The following is a 23,943-nucleotide window of genomic DNA, read 5'->3' on the forward strand; positions in this document are numbered from 1 at the left end:
TTTTATTTATTTTATATTACTATTTTTTATATATTTATTTTCTAGCTTATAAATTATTTTACATATAAAAAACGAATTTAATAATAAAAAACGAAATTAGTAACGAAACGAAATTCGTTTCGTTACTAATTTCTTCACATATTAAAAACGAAATTAGTTTTTCTATATAAAAAACGAATTTCCTTTCGTTACTAATTTCTTCATATATAAAAAATAAAAAACTAATTTCGTTTTTTAGTAATTAAAAACTACATTAATCTTTAGTAACGAAACTAAAAACGAAAAACTAATTTTACAACCCTGCTATCAGTAATTATGCCTGATACCCCACACATTAGCCGGTAGCCTCTGTGAACTTCTGTCATGGTGCGTACACCTTTACGACGACTACAAAGCTTTAATTCGACGTTCTTAACCAACTCAAGGCTAACTAGGCTTGCATTGAATGCCTGGGTCTTTTTAGGCTGATTAAATGCATGTAGGCTATTTTAATCATTGAGCATCATATGTCAGCAGTAGCAATGGTTGATAGGTGGTTAGGCTTCGCCAACATAGATATGTGCCATCATCGTCATTATAAAATACAACAAGATTCTGGGGTAAACAATCATAATTGTGTATAAAGATTTTCATATTAATATGTTAGGTAACTCTGAGAGACTTTGATGATTTACAGAATGGGAAATTGTAGCCCTCAACCGAAAATAAAAGGCTTGATGTTAAATGTCCGAAATAGAGAAAAATGAATCAATTTATTATTTACATACATATAAATTCTCCAGAACAGATGCGATATTAGAAACTATCGTCATTTTTAGGATATTCCAGTTCATATAAACGGCATAAAACTGTCTGACAAACACAATATCCTTCGCGTTTCGTATACCACAACTCCGGTCCGGATTTTGCTATTAGCAGTCTGTAAACATATGTTTAAGAGGCCATAATGGTTTGTTAATATTTAGATTAAGGTTATTATTCCACCATCTAAGTTATTCTTTCTCTTTTGTTAGATGGCATATTTGGGTCGCCGTGTCGAAGTGTTGGGTGAGATACTGAGGCCATTACTTTAACTGTTACGAATTCTTACCTTCGAAGTCTAATGGGCACAAATAGTTACTGCTGAGCTGTATGTTCGTTCTGATTTTGTTCAAAATACATAAAATCTCAATAGATGTGCAAGGAAATAAAAAATAAAGATGATGCCGCGGGCGATCATTCAATCTTGGCAGTGATTTTATAACCATCTGTGTCTGTTTTGATCAAGGCGGGGGATTGCACAGCTTGTAGATCGTTAAACTCAAGATCGTAAAGATATCCAAGCATAATACCAAACTTAATAATTGGTGTAAAAATTAGCACAAGACTAACCTTGGATTAATGTTGGCGTGAAGATGGGTACACGTATTCGGCATAGTCACCCACTGGTTCTGTGTAAAATTAGCTACATTTATTACTGAGACACTGCGCTGCTACTGAATAATTGTATTACTATATCTGAAAGACAAAAATAGCACTTTTTACTTTATTTGCTAGCTTCTTTGATGGAAAGGCCAATCCTGTGTGATCTCGGGGGGCTGAATATCGAACCGGTCCCGTCCTGAAACTACGACTCCGAATCCTACTTGCTTAGCGTGGGCGAAGCGCGATGCTGAGACTGACTGAGTGCGAACTCCGCCGTATAAACATTTCTAAGAGGGCTATTCTTGTGCCTATCTTCCACATCTGCTGCCTGCCTAAATGAGCAAGTACTGTAATATTCTCTACAGACCCTTGTTTTCAGGTGTGAGAACGAAGAGCAGTTGTGTCACTCATCAATAGTACATTTACTAATTATATATTTTTTTCGGAGATGTAGAAGGATTATGGGGCCGTAAATTTGATTCATGACCGAGCAGATATTTGACATTAAGATATAAAATTGGGATGATATCAGCTCGAAATTCTAACGTATGGCTCATTAGTTGAGAATATACCTGACTTACATCTACAATGAAGATCTCTACTTTCGTCTTATCGGCCGCTGGCCTTGTGCAAACTCAAATCGCTTCCGCTTGTCTGGTGATTACGGGAAGTTCTTCTGTCGGCCAATTCACGACTGGCATTGACATCAACGCGAATGACAATGGGGTGGTCACATGCCAAGGTCATATCAACTCAGGATCAGGAAATTTTGGCTGCATTGGAGGATACTCTCTTTGGGTTGACGATGTAGCAGTTGGTGATCACATTAGAGTGAAATATGGTACCCCTCACGGCAGTTGGGATTTTTACGTTTATGGAGATTGTAACAATTGGGACTGCAGTCTTGGTAATGGTAAGTAGCAACTAACTCCCAATTACACAGAATCAAAATCTAAACTGGCATATTTAGCGCCATTTACTTGCTGGGGCTGCGATTACAACCAGAAACAGTTTGGGTGTTAGGATCAGGGAAGATCCTTGATATAATCTACTATTGTATATTGTACCGAAATCTATAAAAGTTGTGAGCAGAAGAACCAGAATTCTTTGTCAGCAAGAAATGATGGATTATGCATTTGCAGCTCTTTCTTTAAATATAGGAATTCATTCAATAAGTAAACCTGTATTAACACCTGGATGAATGGAGATAATTTTTACTATTTCTTCATATCCATTTAATTGGATGTTTGAAAGGTCCACGATATATATAGCTAATCAGCATAAGACGGGGACTGAACCAGAATTAATTTTGTTTCTTTCACTTTATGTGAGCAATACTCATCGTACTCTCCGAGAATTAAAGAAATAGACTATTAATTCAAGTATATGATTTTATTTCGAAATAAGGTTGACATCGAAAAAGAAGTGTCGAAGTATGTTTTATATTACTTGATCTTTTGAATCAAATTAATGCTACCAAAGCAAAATGCATGTTCAGTAAGATTCTCTATATTAAATCAGGTGTAGAAGGTGAGCAATCTGTTTAAGTATAATTTCACGAATGCCCTGCAACGTATTTATAGCTGCAACCTTACGGTCATTACCCACCTACAAGTAGGTACGCTTATAATAGTGCATGGTGTATGCTTAACTTAGCTCCTAGCCTCTAAAAGGTTTGATGCGGGGGCAATACCTGTAGTTAACGTTGTTCCCTTAGACACGGTATGGATACTAGGATGATTTAACGGCGCTTCTCTCAAGAACGAATGGTGTTCAAATGAAGAAGGGAGCAGATAGGGCAAGAAATAATTCAGCTGGTAGAATATTGCGTGTATTTCTTAACCAGCGTGACATATTATCATGAGCAGGAGTCCACATGCTCTGTGCAATGGGATGGATATATTTGCCAGGGCTAAAAAAAAAAAAATCAATAACAATGAACGGTCTTCGAGGGGAGCGGTGTAAGAGTATATCATACGGATGTTAATAGTAAAATTTCCCAATACCCTTAATCCCTACGATTAATCGAACGATGTAGAACGTGGATGATCTACTGAGACATTCTCGCTGAACTCGTGAAAAAGGTTTCAGGTTACATGCTATAGAACGTTTTAGCGCTAGCCTAAGAAAACAGGGCTGTGTAAACTGCCTACGAGGCAGAATTGCTTCATGATTAACCACCATAGCAGCCAATTAAAAAAGTGGTGCTGATAACATGAAGTACATATTTTACATATTTCACACACGCTTTACTCATTGCATTCTAGATTTAGGCTGCAGCTGATGGGCGCCATTTTTTTCCCCCTCTATAGCGGTATATAGGAAGATTCACGAGCTACCTCACATCATCCCGTTCATATCAAGTTCGTCCTATTACTCTTTTGCAAATCAAAAAAAATACATGACTTCACAAACGTTATCACTAGCATGTTTAGTTGAAGATGGTATCATTAATACAAACTGGGGCTACACAGATCGATGCCACTACGATGCTGGCTGGTATGTTATTTGCGGTAATTGTAAATCCTCTGCATACAAGCGCTAAATAGATTTAGTATTAGATATTCAAGCATCTAAAAATACTTATGCCTATTCTCGCCTGCCAGAGGGCAATATCCGCATATTAAAACTACAGCCGCACCGAGATAAAGCTGCCCCTTTGGAATGCAAAATCATCGACTATCCTTTACAAGATTTATATAAGAGCAATCATCATTTATATGACGCGCTATCTTATGCCTGGGGTTCTCCGAAGAAGGCTCGGTTTATCTCAATAGGAAACTGCCGCCTACCTATTACAATAAGTCTTCATGACGCATTATTACGTCTTCGAGATTGTTTTTTGGAACGAATTATATGGGTGGACGCTATTTGTATTAACCAAAAAGATACAGAAGAACGAAACAATCAAGTCCAACGCATGGCGATGATCTATGCTATGGCTAATCGTGTGATTGTCTGGCTGGGGGAAGCAGAAGACAATAGCGACCAAGCACTTGAAGAAATACATAAAAGCGCTGATGGGCAACCAACTAAAGATGATAAAGAGATTCAGAATGCAATCCTTAAGCTGCTACAGCGAGCGTGGTTCAAGCGCATTTGGGTGAGGCTAAAAATGTTTAACATACATTATAGGCTTGCTAATAAATCACATCAAGGTTCTTCAAGAAGTTGCTGCAGCCCGAAATGTCCTTATTCTATGTGGCCCTATGGAGATAGATGGATATGTGTTTTGCATAGGAATCAACTCACTAGAGATCACCTATGAAAGTAACCCAAACTTACGAAATCTAATACAATCAGCAACCTACTTAATACGGCGCAGAGTGTTTCCGCCTACGCAAGCAATTAGCAAACCAGGCGAGTTTTCGTTGAACATAGCTCCTCTAGGCGAGCTGATAGACATGTATCATGCCCGGGAAGCTTCTGATTGCCGTGATAAAATCTATGCTTTGCTTGGTATGAGCTCTGATAACTCTGGTTCGGGCAGTTTGTCTCCTGACTATGACATTCGATGGGGAACGCTCTTCCAGCAAGTTATCAAGCGTATTATTTGCGAACGAGTATTAATATCAACTTGGCAAGATAAAGAGGTGGCAGTAATAAAGAGCAAGGGCTGCATTCTTGGGCAAGTTTCTTCGGTCAAGAGCGATGCTACATGGGGTGACAGGCAAAATGTTACAATTTCGAAATATGTACCAGAATGGAACCCAAAGAAAGCTATTCGTTCGAGGTATCCGCAGGACCAAAGCAAGGATGAGAACATTTTCTGGACTCTAACCCTCCAAGCACTTGCAAATTCCATTCAGAGAGGTGATATTGTCTGTCTTTTGCAAGGAGCATCAAAGCCTACAATTATCAGACCATATAAGGATTGTTTTGCTATCATTGCAATTGCTGTCAACCCTATAACGGATAAACGAGCTGAGAAAGCGAGTAACAGCTGGATAAAGGTTTTAGAGTCAGCGACAGATTTTCCTCGCAATCTTCTACTTGTTTGGAACTGGACAAAGTCGTTGAGTGAAAATGGAGGCGATGATAAGTATTTAATGAGCAGCCAAATATTTAAAGATGGAAAACCAACCCAACTTATGGAGATGGGATTGGTATTGAGCGACTTGAAAAATTATGGAAAAGCGGCTGAAATTCTTAAACGAGCTATAGAGATTTATGAAATGGAGTTTGAAGATGAGTATTCATATACTATAGCAGCAATGACACATCTGGCAGCAGTATATAAAGCTTTGGGCCTTTTTGGGGAAGAGGAAAAGTGGGGAGTGATGGCAGATATAATGAGCGGTAAAGGTACGGAAGGAATGGTTATATACCTTATAAGTTCAAACGATGTAGAGGTAAAAAAGTTTTGCCTCAACTGGAGATGGGACCAAGTCACTATCACAGAGGATATCATCAAAGTTGCGGCAGCAAAGAGTAAGGGTGTGATGAAATCGTTGCTTGACCGACGAGGAGACCAGATTATTATCACAGATGATATCATCAAAATTGCAGCAGCAAAGAACTGGGGAGTGATGAAATTGCTGCTTGAAAGACGAGGCGACCAGATTGCTATCACAGAGGATATCATCAAAGCTGCAGCATCAAAGAGCAGGAGCGTGATGAAATCACTGCTTGACCGACAGGGAGACCAGATTACTATCACAGAGGATATCATCAAAGCAGCATCAGAGAACCGGGACGTGATGGAATTGCTGCTTGACCAACGAGGAGACCAGATTACTCTCACAGAGGATATCGTCAAAGTCGCAGCAGCAAAAAGTTCGGACGTAATGGAATTGCTGCTTAACCGACGAGGACACCAGATTACTATCACAGAGGATATCGTCAAAGTTGCAGCATTAAAGAACTGGCATATGATCAACTTGTTGCTTGACCGGCGAAGCGACCAAATCACCATTACAGAGGATATCGCCAAAGCTATAGCAGGCAATGGGCAGTATGGTGAAGAAGTGATAAAACTACTGCTTAATCGACTAAGCGACCAAATCACCATTACAGAGAATATCATTAAAGCTGCAGCAGAAAATATGCGTGGAGGCCGAAAAATAATAGAACTGCTGCTTAGCCGACGAGGCGACCAGGTTGCTATCACAGAGGATATCGTCAAAACTGCAGCATTAAATGGGAATACCACAGTGATGGAATTACTGCTTGACTGGCGAGGAGACCAGATCATTATTACAGAGGATATTGTCAAAGCTGCTGCAGAAAATAAGTCTAGCACAGTGATGGAATTACTGCTTAACCGGCGAGGAGACCAGATCATGCTTACAGAGGATATTGTCAAAGCTGCTGCCGCAAATAATTATAGCACAGTGATGATGATATTAATTTTTCACTGGCGAATCACTATTACAGAGGATATCGTTAAAGTTGCAGCAGGAAATCAGTGGGGAGGTAGAGAAATGATGGAAGTACTGCTTACATGGCATGGAGACCAGATTGCTATCACAGAGGATATCGTCAAAACTGCAGCATCAAATTGGAATAGCACAGTGATTGAATTACTACTTAACAAGCGAGGCGATCAGATCTTTATTACAGAGGATATTGTTAAAGCTGCAGCGGGAAATGAGTGGGGAGGTAGAGAAGTGATGGAATTACTGCTGAACTGGCGAAGAGGCCTGATTATTATTACAGAGGATATTATCAAAGCCGCTGTAAGAAATAAAATAAGTGGCCAGGCAGTAATAAAATTACTGCTTGACCGGAGAGGCGGCCAGATTGCTATTACTGAGAATATTATTAAAGTTGCTGCAGAAAGTAACAGAGAAGTAATGGAATTGCTTCTTCATAGGCAAAGATATCAGAATATCGTTACAGAGGGTATTGTTAATAAATGAGAATGATAGTGGAGTTATAGCATTACCCTTAAGCCAACGAGAATACCAGATTGCAGATATGATATGTGCCTTGGCTTACGCAAACTTGCCTACCTAACATGATACCGCAGTGTACAGATGTATTTGAGCTCACAAGAATCATTCTCAAAAGGGTTTATAAAGCTATGAGGTCTTTCTGTGCACGTACATAAACTCCTTGTGAAGCACTTCTGCGTTTAGATATATTTACACCGCAGACGGCAATCCGAAAGTGTATGCTGGGAATCGACTCAGCGCAACTTGCGTACCCTGATGCTCTTCGCCCTCAATTACTTCTTCATTAGTGAAGCATGCAGGAAGCGATATCTCACTCCTGAGCGTGCTAGTTAAGAACTGTAGCATCATATGAGGTCTGGGATTTAGCATCCACTCTCACTAGTTACAATCTCTTCTCTTTCTTCCCCTGCTATTTACAAAGTTTATATATCCTATATATAGCCTAGAATGCATTTCTGTATCAAATAATACTAGCCATAGGTGATCAACAAGATAATTCAAGAGGGCCTTCCAGACTTCTTCCTCCTCAGCCATCACCATTAAGGGAATCCGATTCCTCGCTTGGCAGGTTCTCATTCATCCGAACAAGTAGATCCTTTAGTTTTTGACGATTGCTCTTCCAGGTGGCAAAATCCTCCACTTCTTGATCTCGCACGGACGGTGTTACTTGATTACCGTGTTCATCTTTTAAATAATCGGGAATCTCTTCATCTTCTAGAGGCTGCCCTCGATTACTATTATTCTGCGGTCCATCGCCTACATGCCAACTGAATGGTATAAGATGTGCTTTTTCGATATGTGTTTGAAGTGATGGCTCATCAGAAAATACCCTAGCCGGTACCTCCTTAGCACACTTCCCCCATTGGCATACAAATGGTCTTTTACGGCAATGGACCATCAGGATGTGGCGTCGTAATGTGTTTAAGTTGTGGAGCTCAGCTTTACAACTCCCCCATTCACATAAGAAGGCTGCGAATGATTTCTCCAGGGACTGGTAAACTTGCCATGGAAGAGGGGACGGCGCTTTTGGCGGTCTTCCACGACGTTTTACGTGCCCTAAAGGGAGAGTCTTCGGCTTGGATTGTCGAACAGGCCTCACTGCAGAAGTTGGCCCGCGAAGTGAAGTATAAGACATGCCTGGCTTCCAGCCCTTAGGTCGCCCTCGGCCAGCACTTGGCTGCGAAGCTGGGTTGGGTGATGGAGCTGGTAATGATGGTAGCGTTGGTTTTGCTGTTGTTATTGCTGCTGTATTCATCGCTGGTGCTGGTATTGACGATGGTATTGGCGGTCTAATTAACTGTTTTGGTAGAGGTACTGGAGTAAGTTTTGGCGCTGGTTTTGATGATGTCGCCACTGCTGCGGCTGTCGGAGCTGATGGCTTGGCTGATAATTTTTGCAAGTGAGCTGGTGTTGGCGTTGGCGTTGGCGTTGATGCTGGTCTCGATAGCGGCCTTGATGCTGGTCTCATTACTGGCCTCAACGGTGGCAATTTGACTACTTGCTTTGGGAGAGGCACTGGCGTTTCTTTCTTCGCGCGTGAGGCAAGGTTGGGTGTGCCCTGCCGTGATGGCCCAGATTTATGACTACCCTGGCCATTGTCGCCAACTTTTGACCATGAATATTGATGTGAATGCATTGGTGACTTTAAAACTACGGCAATTCGCGACTGCCGCGATTCACTCTTCTCCGGCGCATTAAGCTGGCTGGGAGATGTAGAGAGCAAGGGGTCATCGAGGTCTATGCTGCTGGAGCGCCTGTTCACTACCGGCGGCCCAGGGGTGGACGGCCTGAGAGGAGCAAGCTGGCTGCTCCAGAACTCGGTAGGGTCCATCATGAGCCGCTTCTTCTGAGTCGGAATGCCAGCCATGGCGCTGTATGGCTGCGTTGCCGGAGTAGCTGCAGTGAAGGAAAAGAGTTGAAAGAGCGAAGTTCAAGATGAGAGCCGCATGTGGCTAGTGATAGCAAGAGTCTTGAGCCTCGTAGGGCATAGCGCTAGTCCGCGGCTTCGTCTCCACTTTTTGCCGCCCAGGGAATCTTAAATGAGGCAGCCTCAAAACGAAGTGGTAGAAGAGTGTAACTATCTGATATCAAATTCTGCATATTTTTGCATAAAGTGAGTTGATTATGGGCATTTCTTGAGCTACAATTGGCAGATATAATTAGAGTAGTTCTTGATCTCAACTCAGTGCATCACGGCCGTTAGCCGCACAGTGTTGAAGCCAAAACGACTAGTGTCCTTACAAGCTCAAGTTATGGCGAACGTTGCATCTCAAGGGAGCTCATGATGCTTGTCACCGTTATTAGTTAGTATAGGAAAAGAGAAGAGCTACAGGAGTGACCAAGGGACACTAATCTGAGGCACAGAACCTTTGAAGCTTTATGCAACAATCACAGTGACATGCAAAGAACGATAGCCCAAAAAGTCACTTCGAGAATGGAAGGCAACTCTCCACATAGTGCGCCATCCACATACATCCAGATACACTTCAAGGTTATGAGGGCGCTGCTAGCTAATAAAGGGAATACACACGTAAACTGACCCCGGAAATTAACAAAATGGCTATGATTTGATATGATTTGAAATCCCAGCCTACCTAGGTGCATGTACATATAGAAATGGGCCCTAGAAGGCGCGTGCTGGGGCTTAGGGGGTGACAGCAGGGCCTAATAAAGGGATGGATGTATACAGCCAGAGTACATGTATATGCACCACTTATATGTACCTAACTTTAGAACTGTAAACATCGGCGTTTCTCATTTACATGTATTTGTTTTACGTTATCATGAATAAATAGAGCTAGGCGTATTTTTTCGAACCGATGCATGGCTGAGTGTATGATACTCAACTTGGCAATCGAAATTGTAGCGAAATACTTCATTCAGCAGGTGGACAGGCATCTATGATCCCGCTACCCTGGGCACTTTGTACATGCCAGGTTAGCAGCTGGATATTGTCTGCTTGAAGACTGATGCTATCGTTAATGTTACTGTAAGCCATTGTAACCTCGTATCAGCAATTTTCAGAAACAAACTGTCGTGCCACCCACAGTAGTGCTATGGTACTGGGATCTGTCTTTGGAAACACTAATGGCATCTGCCACCTCCTGTAGAGCACTTGGTAGTGGACTCCATTATAGGTACCGGCCAGGATATACGGCAAATTGGGCTACACAGCAAGCTATGTCCAGGGGTTGCAGTTTTGTACAGTACTGCAGAGATATCAACGCATTGGGCCTTTCATCACCGGGCTTCCGGCTGTCGAATGAGAACGCGCGGCTACGACGCTGCAGCGCACGGAAAACCGGCGCCATCACCAGGCTGACGAACTGCGGCGGAGCTGATGGAGCTTCATGGATCTGGTGGCCCACTTTCCGCCAGCTTGGAACTGGGAGAGAGAAGCTTGGCCTGGAAACATCGGCGAAAGCGTTTCATGGTCTTCTTTTCCCTTCCAGCGCAGCATTACATCATGGCAATCAATGTGATGGCGGCAGCATGAATGGCTGTAGCTCCCTGTTTTAGCGCGAAACATGAGATTCCGACGAGCATCTGCCCTGGTAGGTAGTCAAGCTGTACTATTAGTAGCGCATGTTAAAGCGCATCAATACCACCATGAGACTTGGCAGTTTCCGAACATACCGGCTACTGGGCATGAGGATGCGATTCCCGACAGTGTCTTGGATGCTTAGAGCATGAGGGAGCAAGTGAAGACTCGAGTTGAGTTGAGCAGGGCAACTGAGTAGCCACTGAGCTACTGCTTGGCCTCGTTTTTTTTTTAGCCATACTGACTCCGACAGCAAAAATAGAACTGCAGGCTTGTCACGGTACATTGTCGCTACGAACCACCTTACTTCGTACATGCACTTACATGCACTAAAACTAATGCAGCCCTAGCAGGCTCCCTCTCACTGGTGCATTTGCCCGCCAGCCATTCGGAGGACGAGCCTGCAGTATTTGCCCTTTCCGGCAGCGCATCGCGACGGCCTTTGGTGGAGACCCGGGCGCTGCTGCTGCGGACGGATGAGATGCTGGGCCTGGCAATGATCTCGTGAATTCTGCCTCATTGGCACTGGTTTGTAAGCAGGGCAACTCGCGCTTTCATGCCTTGGAAACGCGCCTCGCTGGCAGGCCCTGCTGCACGTACGAGCCCTCGTCATAAGGCTCCGTTGCACTGCTGCTAAAAAAATGCTGGCAAAGTCTCCGCATTTGCTAGCAGCAAGTACCGGTACACGCGTGGGTACAGGTACCTGGGGACGGTACAGACAGGAACGGAAGATGACGCAGGAACACGAAAGCGAATGCGCGCCGCATCGTGCCGAGGAGCAATAGCCCGGGCCTTTTGTTATGTGCTTCGCCATTATAAATGCACAAAAGGACCATTTGTTTTGCATCTCTGCATCCAACAGCACCACTATAGCAGATATCCAAGCATCAGGTGACTCTGTGCCCTTGTGCTTACGAGTGGGCAGAGAATCGCTCTGGATGTTCGATGTAGATGATGCGACATGGCATGACTCGCCTTAAATCTTTGTAGCCTGTCCATTGCCAGGTTCCACGGTACTTGAAAGCAAAAAAATCTGGCAAAAAAACGGCTGTGTGTGTGTGTGTGACTCCAAACTCTAGTAGCGGAAATAGTTGACTGCTTGACGCCTGCGAAAGTACCGCTACCAGCGCTAGCTGCCCTCTCCGCGCCCCCTGAGCGCCTCATCCTATCCGCTGTGGCCCCCCGTAACTCAATGTGTGCAGTGGCGCTGTAATGCTCCGCTGCAAGTCTTGCAACAGCCTGAATAAGGTCCTGGAAAACCCCGATCTGTGACAACGAGCCCACTGTTTGTCGCTGCTGCGACTGCGTGGCCCTGCCAAGTACCGGTACCTATCCACGCCCCCACAAATCCTGTCCAGTGGTAAGCGCAGAAGGGCCAGTGACGCTGATGCCTGAGGCAACGTGGCTGCCGTGAGCGGTCCGGCCCACCATCTCGTCTCAACTCATGGTACCTCGTCCAGCCGTACAAGTTGAGGGAGAACGTCGACTCTCATCAAACGGACGCCGCCGCATCCTCCCGCACCACCATAAGCCTCGAGGCTCTCATCACCCGCTCTTGCTACTGCGTGACCGAAAAAAAGTTTTGTCTGCCTGCAATCAGCGTCTGTTCCTTGCTGGGAGAACCATGGACTCGCTTGCTTAAACGAACCCCCGATATCGTAATCAACCAAGCATTGATACCATCCGCTAGCTACACGACTCCGCTCTCTGTCATCCTGTCCTCATTTTTCTGCTTCTCCTCATCTGCATCCTCATCCTCCTCTCTGCCGTCTGATCCTCCTCTTCTATACCCGCCATTATCATATTAGACCATACAACAATGCCAGCAAAGGCGGCCAACACCACCGCTGGGGGCCCAGTGAGCAATCGCTTGCGCAGCTTCTTCCGCATGAACAGCAGCGCGAGCAGCATCAACGAGAAGGAAAGGAGCAGCAACTCGCTTAACATCACCGGCATGTCCTCAGGCAATGGAAACAGCAGCGACTCACATTCCACCAAGACTTCTCGACATACCAAGCTTTTCAACAGCACCGTCGGCCGGCTCAGGTCACACACCGTCGCCAGCGAAAATAACAAGTTGGAAGAGGCTATGAGCCCTACGGCGCTTGCCAATCCCTACTTCGCTCACCAAGGCCAACCTGGCCTGCGCCACCATAACGAAGGCTCAGTGCCACCAAGCCCTCCAGATACACCGACACTCAAGATCTCAAGCCCAGATGGCACCGAGGCTGAGCAAGCGACAAGCGAAACAAAGGAAGAGTTGGCTCGCAGGTTAAGAAGGGTCGCTAGCGCACCCAATGCTCAGGGATTATTTGCAAACGCTAGAAACAAAGGCGATCGCCCGGGCACTGCTGAACTGGGCAAGGATCCTCTAATTCAGAATGCCAAGTCGGGTTCACTTAGTCTTATTGATGGCGCAAAACCTGAAGCACAACATCCTTTACATGCCGAAGATACGCTGGGTGCCCTACCTCCCCCACAGACTCCCTTGGCCTTCCGCAGGACATATAGCTCCAACTCTATCAAAATCCGCGATGTTGAAGTTGGTCCCTCCAGCTTCGACAAGATTAAGCTTATTGGTAAAGGTGACGTGGGTAAAGTGTATTTGGTGAGAGAAAAGAAGAGCAACCGACTCTACGCCATGAAAGGTAATGCCAACCCTAAAAACATGTCTCAACCTCAGCCACTAATTCATTCAATTCATAGTCTTGAGCAAGAAAGAGATGATCAAGAGAAACAAGATCAAGCGCGCCCTTGCCGAACAAGAAATTCTCGCGACGAGCAACCATCCCTTCATTGTTACTCTGTATCACTCATTCCAGTCTGAAGACCATCTTTATCTTTGCATGGAATACTGCAGTGGTGGAGAATTCTTCCGAGCTCTTCAGACTCGCCCTGGAAAGTGTATTCCGGAAGACGATGCCCGTTTTTACGCCGCTGAAGTTACGGCTGCGTTGGAATACCTTCATCTTATGGGTTTCATTTACCGAGACTTGAAGCCAGAGAGTATGTGCTAATGGTGAAATAATGATGCAAAACTCCTAGCTAACCCAATTTTCTAGACATTTTGCTTCACCAATCCGGCCACATCATGTTGTCGGATTTTGATCTCTCAAAACAATCTGGCCCTGGTGGCAAGCCGACAATGATTGTTGGCAAGAATGGAGCGAGAACAGATTCTCTACCAACCATTGATACCCGATCATGTATCGCCGACTTCAGGACAAATTCATTCGTCGGCACTGAGGAGTACATCGCTCCTGAAGTTATCAAGGGCAGTGGCCACACAAGCGCAGTCGACTGGTGGACACTGGGCATTCTTATATATGAAATGCTTTATGGAACTACGCCTTTCAAGGGGAAAAACCGAAATGCCACTTTTGCCAACATCTTGCGCGAGGATATACCTTTCCCTGATCACACCGGAGCACCACAAATCTCAAAGTATGTCGCTTTCTTGATATGTATTATATGATATTCATTTGCTAACACGACTTCTAGCCTATGCAAATCTCTCATCAGGAAGCTTTTAATTAAAGACGAGAATCGACGACTAGGTGCCCGCGCCGGTGCCTCAGACATCAAGGCTCATCCCTTCTTCCGTACAACGCAATGGGCTCTGATTCGCCACATGAAACCGCCAATTGTCCCCAACCAGGGAGTTGGAATTGATACGATCAATTTTAGGAACGTCAAGGAGAGCGAGAGCGTTGATATCAGCGGAGCCAGGGCGATGAATGCTACCGGCGTTCCACTGGATAGTGGACTGGCCACTCCAGGCAACGAGGCTGCAGATCCATTCCTTGAATTCAACAGCGTTACACTTCACCACGACGATGACGTGCAATTCCACGACATAAGCTATGCATCATCACCAGCATCCTAAAGTTGAAAACTCTGCATTACAATTAGCCTGATTATTTTTCTTTCTTGGAGGCTCCGCCCCAAATTTTGATATCATGTGTGTATACGGTTAAGGCTATGGGATTGTTAAGATTACGACATTTGAGTTTTTATTCAAGCGACCAAGTTTTGAGTTTTTGGAATTAATGCCTACACGCTGAGCCTGCTACCCTCTCTCTTGCTTTGCAGCCAGCAAGCTATCAGTTTTTTTTTTTCTACAGACAAAAAAAGAGAAAATGAATTTCCTGGCGAACGTCGTACGATCCCTGAAACAGTTAATTGCTCGAGACTTTTGTAAAAAGCTTCTGATTAGCATCGTTGCTTGCCTGTTCACTTAAATACGGCGTCTCATTTGGCCTGGCGTTTATTGGAAGTTGATGGTTGGGTTTGAAGGGACATTTTATGTAAACTGTTGACAGTCATAAAGATACATTTGATCTACCAATAGAACAATGATACTCTACCAATTTGTGCATTATTCTTTACCTTGAAATTTAGCCGCCTCCATTCTTACTAATGTTTCCTTTGGTTCTAGCTATTCAATAATATGATTATACCTATCAGTTATCTAATTGGCTACAATTGGTGTGGTTGCATCGCATATGTAAAGCTAATAAGCGACCCCACGTATTCCATTGACATGACAGTAGCTATCAAGGCGCAGAAACCTGGTCAGACGCCCATAAAAAGAAGAGAAAAATAAAAAGAAGAGAAAAAAAGGCAAAAATAAAAACATACAACAGCCGGTGTTCGCCAGTGGTCACCCACCTGACTACTAATCTGCCGGTTAGTGGCTTGTCTATGGGGGAGCAGACGGGACCCCGAATTCTCCACTACCTATGGTCGTATGTGCTGATAATTATGCAATTTCATATTATATATGAAGTTGAAGAATATGGCCGTGCCATCGCCCATCCTACAATTAACGGTTATTCTACTCTGCTATAGCCAGGTACTGGCAGTAGCTAATATCTCGCTTAAAATATGCTGAGCTTTATTTACGGCATCAATCGCCATACCGTAACCGGCCTGGAATCCAGTACCATCTGCTCCATAGTTGTGGACCAAAAGGCGCTTAACATCACTTACAATTATCTCCTCAGAATCGATTCGTGGGCCTCCCTGTCTTGATGGACGGAGCCCTGAAAAAGCATCAAGTATTTCGTATGGCTGCTGGTCGAGCTCTTTGCACTGTTGTCGTGCACGGAAGAGGATAGATGTAGTTTCCTCAGCGTAGGAATTGACATCACTGTCATTGTAAGCAAAGGCATACTTCCATGGGAAATCCTTTCATTTACCTGCTACCAGGATGCCTGGAGCCTCCCAAAATTACAGTACCGTCAGATCTTGGCCGTGGAATAACGTGGGTGAAGTAGTCTCTGCCATGTCTCATGATGTTGTAATTGACGCCCGGGGCCTTGACATGGACTACCTGTCCGCGTGTTGGGTAGCATTTGAGATCTTCTACACCTGGTAGTTTTTGAGATGCATTGCCAGTGCAATTAAAGACCAACCTTGTTTCTTTGCTTCCGAAAGCAGCCTGTATATTTGGAAGTTTCTGTCGGACAAACCTTACACCGACACTTTCCAAGAATTGGACGAGGAATTCCAAATGTTTAGGCGCATTGACGGTCAATGTCGTAAAAGAAATACCGGATTTTACGCCAGCAGGAAGGCTTTCCACCGGGAGGATCATAAACTGCATCCTAATCAGTGATACGGTTATTGTAGAATTCATTAACATGTTCACTTACGTCTTCGAGGTATTCTCTAATGTCATCAAGCTTATTAGGTGGGATACCTTCGTCCCAGTACTCGATACTCGGTGTTCGGGCAACGTACGCCTCGGTACCTCTCTCTGTTGCTAACTTGGCAAGATGTAAATAGCCCTGCCTATCCCACCGAAGCTGGTCTTCCAAAAAGCCAGATACTCCGGAATAGTTACAGCCCGCCCTACCGTATAGAATTGTTAGAAGTTTGATAATCGGCCCAGATTCAGTGTCAGAACATCATTACCATAGCGATGTATACAGGGGATCATTATCCCCTGTTAGATTTTCCGCAACAAGAGTAATTGAAGGGCCAAGTCCACGCTCAGAAAGGGCAAAAGCAACATCAAGGCCAATTATTCCTGCTCTGTTTGCCTGTATTAATCAAAACACATATCGTAGGCAATATTTTTGAGATTAGATGAAGGCATACTTACCCTACTATAACAATGCTGCTATTAGTGGGTGGAATTTCTTCTTGAGGGACAGTTGTGGGTGTCATTATGTATAGTGAACGTGATAATTGTGATATTGTTGGCATAAGAATCATGGGTTGAGCTGGGGAACATCGTTTCTTTATATGTTTCTGATCAATATACCTTCCACAAGGTAGTAGATTGACACCTCAATCACAACGTCGACGATTGAATGCGTCAGATGAATAGTAATACAATACCAAATGGTGGCAGTGATAGATGGTATTGATTGGTGCGAATTTCGTGGTTTGTTACTAATTTCTTACACGAAAACTAGAGAACTGTTCATTCTATTGGATAGTATTCTGGTTATAATGACCTTCTCAATCAAGACTTGCCAATGTTCTTGTGTGAAATACCGGAGTATATATGTGTACATATGCGTGTCAAGTCAAGATCGTTATTGTATCACATTCTGTAACTTTATTTGGCATTATATATGTAGAATACTGGTCTACCAAAAGCAACGATATGCAAATCTATCATTCTAGCAGTCTCAGGCATATGACAGAAACACGTAGTGCCGTACACGATCTTTACTGCAAGAACATATTGGTGCTCATGTACTTTCTGAGTTATCAGTCTGGGAATGCCAATATCACGAAATGAAGGACCTGATTCACATATGTAAAAGTTGTGAATTTGTCACAAGCCTCAACAATCTTACTTCATTTAGCTCCAAGTAAATAACAATTAATTGTATCTGCAGAGGACAATTCGCTGTTTCGGTTACTCCTGAAATAGATTGCCGTTCAAATATTTTAAACCCGTATCCACCGCCACGGTAACAACTGTTTTACCGGCGCCCAATTCTTTTGCAAGCTCCAGGGCTGCGACAACGTTGATCCCTGTAGATGTGCCAACAAGCAAGCCTTCCTTTTTGGCGAGGAGGCGGCACATGGCACGAGCTTCGTCTTCTTCAAAAGAACGAGCTTCATCGTACAAGGCGTCATCAAGATGAGGCGGGCGGCTTACAACGGCAATGCCTTCGACGCTATGTGGTCCAGTCTGGCCCTTGGTGATGTGTGGCGCCGAGGCCGGCTCCAGGATGACAATTTTTGTAGAGGGCAATTTCGATCTGAAGACTCTTCCAACACCCGTAGCCATCCCAGCTGTACCAATAGCGCCGCAAAATGCATCAATGCCATTTGGAAATTGTTTGACTAGCTCATGGCCAATGCCTTCGTATCCAATAAGAGCGTCCCGGTTGTGAAATTGGTTCGTGTAGTAGTATCCGTCTTTTTCGCCCATTTCTTTGGCACGCTGCATCATAGATGGCATAAGGCCGGCTGTGACTTTACCAGTAGGGCTATTTATAATGTCGAGTTTTGCCCCAAGTGCAGTGATAGAACGCAGCTTCTCAACTGAAAAGGCGTTGGAGCATACAACTTCAAAATTGTAGCCTTTCTGCGCGCAGACAAATGCTAGTGAAGATCCAGTGCTGCCACCAGTAGCTTCCACAACCGTCATACCCGGCTGTAAATCCCCACGTTGTTCTGCTTGTTCAATCATGGACAGCGCCATCCGATCTTTATAGCACCCTGTTGGGTTGAAGAATTCGAGTTTGATATAGACATCGGCGGACCCATCGGGAACAATGTGGTTTAATTTTATAACAGGAGTGTTGCCAATTGCATCGAAAATGCTCACGGCTGCTGGAGGTGTCGCAGACATTGTGTTTTATGTTTGAATAATAATTATTCTTAAAATTTAATGGAATACATGCAGTTTTGTACGACTGAAAACAAAACACAGGTTGATAAAACTATTTATATACATTCATCAACTGTGCTGGTAGATCATATCCGCTTTTTTCTCTCAAATGTTGAGAAATTTATTTGACTTAGGCTCCTCACACTATTAATTTTTCTTTGCCAGTTACTGATATTCCTATAACAAATTATGTGCTACACGTACCAATTCTCGCTTCTCCCACATAGAACATGAATTACGGCCCACATTATAGGCTACAAACTAGCACAGGCCTAAAATCTCACACAGAAAGACCCGCTTGAGGGAATGATCTCCTGTCACTCAACGGCAATCAGACAAAGGCTTACACTACTGAAGCGCAACTAGACATCAACTCCACCGCAGCATTCAATTGTATCTTCATCCGAGAAGTGAAGCTTTCACTGAGTAAAAAGGCCATTGCTCGTTCCACGCCAAGCGTATCAAAGACTAAAATCTTACACGTTTTTATGGAGAACCAGTCTTAGCCGAAGGTAACCCCATCCCATGAGTGACCACTTTTCTCTACTAATCGACATGAACTCTAGGTGAAAGCTGAGCCGACTTTGACTTGGAGGCTAAATTAGTGGAATTTCCAAAGATTCCGATGCATCTTTATGTCATTGTAAATGCCTGCTTTAAATACATTGTGGATAATTGTAAATAAGATTGTTATTTGACAAACTACCGAGTTTAAAATCCTTGACCTCTTCGATATACGAAAGACGAGGGGGAAAACCCGTACAATTCTCATGCCTTCTCGCGGATCTCAAGGTGGGAATAGTCAAAGCAAGAATGACTACAATGATAAAAAGTGAGTACTCCTATCCAACTAAGCCTTAAATACTCTATCTCAATAGACTCTATAGGAAAGTTAGGAATCGCCTGTCTCAGCAGGCGTTTCGACGACGACGCGCAGAAAACCTCAAAACACTCCAAGAACGCTTAAACTCCAGCTATAAACCCCAGAGCGAGACAATTGCCAGGCTCGAAGAAGAGAATCGTAATCTCCGAATGCAGCTTATCGAAGTTCAGACACAACTATCCCGATTTGTTGTCAACACTCAGCTACTGAACGGCTCGATATCTCGCGCTTTGAATTCCAACCCATCCAAGGATTCTGTCGCCAATCAAGATGCAGACTCTCAACCCGAGAGTGTCTCAGAGAGCACTGATGATAATAATTATAATTTTGACGGACCACTAGACTTCTCTTCAATTGACATCGATGCACCTCTCCAAGCAGAAGAGCGGAGTTCAGGTTTGGTTCTACCCATTATACTACATATTTTATTAGAATTAACAGTCCCGTAGTAGATGTGGTACATACACCACGAGAGTTGCCAGCCAGCCTGTTCCCGTCAACTGACGTGGGAAGTTGCCAGTGTTGCGATGCATCAAACACTTGCCAATTCTCAAGCTATTTATTCCAGAAAAATTGGACAGATTCGAATTCGACATTTTCTGACCATGTAGAAACACTTCACCAGTTTTTCAAGCTAAATGTTGTTTCGGAAAACAGAGAAAATAAATGCGAGGCGGTAGGCTAGAAATAGAGAGTTCCTTTTTATTGTAAATATAATTGCGGAACAATTACAGCCATTACAACGGGTTTGCTGTCCTTGGCTAACTTGCTAAGTTAAAAATACAGTGAAGAATAGGTAAGGGCTGTTACTAGCTTCTTTATTGCTATGTCTGCAGATAATACCATAATCTACTATAGTCCTAGCTCTAATATCTAGCTTAGATGAGCAATATTATTATCTGCTTGGTTAGAGAAGCTATCAAATAATCAACTCAGACAAACTAGCCGAGGCTATGTGAATTGTTTATGGTAATTATTTTACGAAGTCATCACACGTAACGCATTGTTAAAGGGGCTGAGGATAATTGCCATTTTCTCAGATAAGACTATTCGGGTGCGATTCATTCATTTTAGTACTTTGAATAGAGTCATATATACACTAGGCACGGCTATATCTGGGTCTTACGGTCTTCGAAATACGATGTTAGTAGAGTAACGTAATTGATCGCTTATCAAATGGCCAATCCACCTAGACAAAACTGGGCCGCACTGACACTTACGGGTACAATCGGATATATCTTGACCAGTCACCAGCCAGCCTCTTATCTTTACAGCTTTTGGGTATTCGTAAATATTTATTTTTAATCAGTATATTCGGGTCAATAAGCTGTAATAGCTGGATCCTTAAATCAACTGACTGATATTAATCTTCAGAAACAAATGTACAATGACTCATCCTGTACAGAAAGGAATAACCCATTGAGGTACAAAAAGCACAGGAAATCCTGCTTGAAAATGGATTGCACATTTCTACCAGTGCAAGAATTCGAACGAATAAAAAAAAATGTAAGTATTCGTAAGAAAGAGCAACAGCCTTCTGACTTCTAATGATGTTATCATGTTTAGCCCTGCTGTGTAGATTATAGAACCATCATAAGAGATCATGGAAACAATGACATCTAAAAATCATATAGTAAGAATATGAATGTCATGGCGTTAGACTAATTAGGATACTAATGGAATATAGGCTGAAAAATATATGAAACTCGATCAACGTGGACAAATAATTGCAGAATATGTCTGGATTGATGCATTTGGCGAGACGCGTTCAAAATCAAGAGTAAGTTTAAACTTGATCCCACTCTCTTAAGCTGAGTTGTGTAACTATACTCATGGTGAATCGTATAGACTCTAATCGAAGGAATCTACACACCTGATAATCTTCCAATTTGGAATTTTGATGGGTCTTCAACTAAGCAAGCATCAAGCAAGCATCAATCAATAACACCGACGTACATCTACGCCCCTGTGCTGTATTCGTTGACCCTATCCGCCTGTCACCAAACATCATTGTTCTAGCGGAATGTAGGAATGCCGATGGAACACCTAATAAGTTCAATTTTCGTCACGACTGCGCCAAGGTAATGGATACTTACGCTGAGCACGAGCCATGGTTTGGACTTGAACAAGAATACACTCTCATTGGCAACAATGGACGACCTTTAGGGTGGCCAATTGGAGGATTCCCAGCGCCGTGAGCTCTCCCAAGTGACATTTCATACACATGAGATGCTGACATAAATTGCCAGGCAGGGTGAGTACTATTGCGGTGTAGGGAATGGAAAGGTAGTCATGCGTGATATTGTCGAGTCGCATTACAAGGCTTGTTTATGTAAGTATCTACATGTCTCATCAAGCCACAATCCCATTGCTAAAATTCAGGTACCAGATGCGGGTGTGAAGATTTCCGGTACCAATGCCGAAGCCATGCTGGGACAATGGGAGTTTCAGGTGGGGCCGTGCGAAGGAATTGAAAGTAAGTATACTATGTACTATGTCTGATCGAACCTACCTCACTCTCTACCAAACCTGCAGTGATGGCTAATTATTTGGCAGTGGGTGATCATCTGCGGGTAGCCCGATTTCTTCTCACCAAGATAGCGGAAGAACGTGGAGTCAAATTATCATGGCACCCTAAACCAGTAGAAGGCGATTGGAATGGTCAAGGCCTGCACACTAATTTTTCAACCAAGGAAATGAGAGCTTTAGGCGGCATGAAACATATCGAAGAAGCAATGGAGAGAATAGGATCCTATCACTCGCAATGTATCGAAGAATATGGCGACGATAACAACAAGCGTCTTACTGGCCGAAATGAGACAGGCCACATCGACATGTTTAGCTGGGGCGTTGCAGACCGCAGTAGGTCTATTCGGATTCCCAGAGAAACAGCAGCCAGAGGTTGTGGCTACTTCGAGGATCGACGGCCAGCGTCAAACGCAGATCCGTATCGCGTGACCAAAGCCCTAATCACTGCTACGTTTGGCAAGACATAGCATTATATCTGGCTTTCTTCTATAGTTTAAGAATTTTTTGTTGGCATACTCGATAAGCCTTTTGAACTGAAATTCATGTATTCTCAGCAGTCTCGCTTTAGTAGTACAGCAGAACAAGGTATGTTGAACAATGTAAGTCATCAATAATAATCATGACCTATATAGTTCAGCCCAATGCGGCTCCATGATTGAAGAAAACGGGGAAAAACTGAAAACAAATGGAGGTCGAAGTAGGAGTCCCCAAGTTTATTTACATTGTGATCGGGATAGCTCAGAGGGGTAGGTGGAAAGGTCTTGGAAGGAGGTTCTCACATCTTGCTATTAAAGGATAACATTTCCGGTAAGTCAGCACTAAGTTTCACGCAGAATTTAATTAGTTTCTAGTAATGTGACCCCTCATTATATATCATTCTTCAGTAGCCCTTGAGGAGGCAACCCAGTGGACAACCAGTTCGCTCCTACTAAACCTTCAGCCTATAGTTATGCAATTCGTTTTTGTAGTGAGCCCCACCACATGCTACTTGCAGTAGCTGCATGGATACAAATGTTTGTAAGCAGTGGTAAAGCTGATCATTGTATACTTAAACTCTGACTGGCATTATCTATCACACGCTACTCAATGCGAATGCCTTTTGTTGTGTGTGATATAACCATCCTACACTAATGTATGTCCATTTATTTGTCTTACTGACTAGCCGGCTCACTTTTGTCGGTCGCGTGGTTGGCGATGAGTGGCAAATTCAAGCTTTCCGTTCTTGGGCGGGGAGCGCTGAGAAGCGCCGAGATACATCATTGTGATAGTTTCTTGGGAGGTACAAGACTGCAATCTTCAATATGCAAGACCCCATGCTATAGCTTTTTATTAAGAAAGCTCCTATGTGCACGTGAACCTATCGTGACAGTTCGTAGGAATATACTTACCCTGCTATTACTGCAGCTGCATTGAATGGAAAATAACGGTTAAGATCCACGTAATGCTAGACGAAGTTGCTGTTGTTGCTTATCGCTTAGCTGGTATCGTGTTCAATTAGACTGTAACTAACAGAAAGAATCACGCAAAAATTACCTAAATGAAGCATTGCTTTCCTAGCGTCAGATATGGATTGAAGAAAAATGGTGGAAACCGATAAACGAATAGGCGAGAAAGCCGACTCTTATCGCCGAAACCAAATGGTTGCACAAAACGCCAACAAAAGAGCGTTGTAGTTGAAGTAAGCGAAACAAACAATTAGTTTGTTATAGTTGAAAGGTTAAGTAATATATTACACATCCTATCTTCCGTACTAAGTGCCTGCAAATTATGCTTAATGTGGTGTAAAAGCCCCAGAACTCTGCGGTTAGTCGGCATCCTATGGTCTATG

The 23,943-nt window shown here is 43.5% G+C and overlaps 8 protein-coding genes across 8 annotated transcripts; 5 read left to right on the plus strand and 3 right to left on the minus strand.

Annotated features, from left to right (window-relative positions):
• Positions 1–1,992: 1,992 nt before the first annotated feature.
• On the plus strand, positions 1,993–2,427 carry GGI43DRAFT_432451 (uncharacterized protein; the record flags this gene model as incomplete). Its single annotated transcript, XM_083209578.1, has 2 exons — positions 1,993–2,317; positions 2,375–2,427. The coding sequence occupies 2 exons, from the start codon at positions 1,993–1,995 to the stop codon at positions 2,425–2,427; spliced, it is 378 nt and encodes a 125-aa protein (XP_083055084.1).
• A 1,418-nt stretch (positions 2,428–3,845) lies between these two features.
• GGI43DRAFT_426651 (heterokaryon incompatibility domain-containing protein) lies at positions 3,846–7,265 on the plus strand (the record flags this gene model as incomplete). The annotated part of the gene is made up of 6 exons (XM_083208693.1): positions 3,846–3,903; positions 4,098–4,507; positions 4,563–5,835; positions 6,259–6,453; positions 6,805–6,836; positions 6,942–7,265. 6 exons carry the CDS (start codon positions 3,846–3,848, stop codon positions 7,263–7,265), a joined length of 2,292 nt encoding a protein of 763 aa, XP_083055085.1.
• A 19-nt stretch (positions 7,266–7,284) lies between these two features.
• On the minus strand, positions 7,285–9,209 carry GGI43DRAFT_304469 (uncharacterized protein). The gene has a single exon (XM_083201590.1). The coding sequence runs from the start codon at positions 9,166–9,168 to the stop codon at positions 7,828–7,830; it is 1,341 nt and encodes a 446-aa protein (XP_083055086.1). The 5' UTR covers positions 9,169–9,209; the 3' UTR covers positions 7,285–7,827.
• Positions 9,210–12,661: 3,452 nt separating this feature from the next.
• GGI43DRAFT_388966 (kinase-like domain-containing protein) lies at positions 12,662–14,728 on the plus strand (the record flags this gene model as incomplete). The annotated part of the gene is made up of 4 exons (XM_083204134.1): positions 12,662–13,490; positions 13,549–13,848; positions 13,905–14,286; positions 14,344–14,728. The coding sequence occupies 4 exons, from the start codon at positions 12,662–12,664 to the stop codon at positions 14,726–14,728; spliced, it is 1,896 nt and encodes a 631-aa protein (XP_083055087.1).
• Positions 14,729–15,687: 959 nt separating this feature from the next.
• On the minus strand, positions 15,688–17,016 carry GGI43DRAFT_388967 (FAD-dependent oxidoreductase; the record flags this gene model as incomplete). The annotated part of the gene is made up of 5 exons (XM_083204135.1): positions 15,688–15,994; positions 16,044–16,444; positions 16,500–16,698; positions 16,762–16,881; positions 16,952–17,016. The coding sequence occupies 5 exons, from the start codon at positions 17,014–17,016 to the stop codon at positions 15,688–15,690; spliced, it is 1,092 nt and encodes a 363-aa protein (XP_083055088.1).
• A 629-nt stretch (positions 17,017–17,645) lies between these two features.
• Positions 17,646–18,664, minus strand: GGI43DRAFT_432453 (PLP-dependent cysteine synthase family protein; the record flags this gene model as incomplete). The annotated part of the gene is made up of 1 exon (XM_083209579.1): positions 17,646–18,664. The coding sequence occupies one exon, from the start codon at positions 18,662–18,664 to the stop codon at positions 17,720–17,722; it is 945 nt and encodes a 314-aa protein (XP_083055089.1). The 3' UTR covers positions 17,646–17,719.
• Positions 18,665–19,328: 664 nt separating this feature from the next.
• Positions 19,329–20,035, plus strand: GGI43DRAFT_426656 (bZIP transcription factor; the record flags this gene model as incomplete). Its single annotated transcript, XM_083208694.1, has 3 exons — positions 19,329–19,346; positions 19,414–19,535; positions 19,591–20,035. 3 exons carry the CDS (start codon positions 19,329–19,331, stop codon positions 20,033–20,035), a joined length of 585 nt encoding a protein of 194 aa, XP_083055090.1.
• A 1,154-nt stretch (positions 20,036–21,189) lies between these two features.
• On the plus strand, positions 21,190–22,582 carry GGI43DRAFT_426657 (glutamine synthetase; the record flags this gene model as incomplete). The annotated part of the gene is made up of 6 exons (XM_083208695.1): positions 21,190–21,219; positions 21,274–21,366; positions 21,515–21,780; positions 21,836–21,918; positions 21,976–22,062; positions 22,143–22,582. 6 exons carry the CDS (start codon positions 21,190–21,192, stop codon positions 22,580–22,582), a joined length of 999 nt encoding a protein of 332 aa, XP_083055091.1.
• Between the last annotated feature and the right edge of the window lie 1,361 nt (positions 22,583–23,943).

This window comes from Trichoderma evansii (assembly GCF_050947405.1).
Source record: "Trichoderma evansii strain SZMC 28006 chromosome Unknown GGI43scaffold_46, whole genome shotgun sequence".
Taxonomy (NCBI): Eukaryota; Fungi; Ascomycota; class Sordariomycetes; order Hypocreales; family Hypocreaceae; genus Trichoderma; species Trichoderma evansii.

Excerpts from the sequence above, each read along its gene's own strand:
- GGI43DRAFT_304469 (XM_083201590.1), bottom strand. The coding sequence starts at position 9,168 with ATGGCTGGCATTCCGACTCAGAAGAAGCGGCTCATGATGGACCCTACC.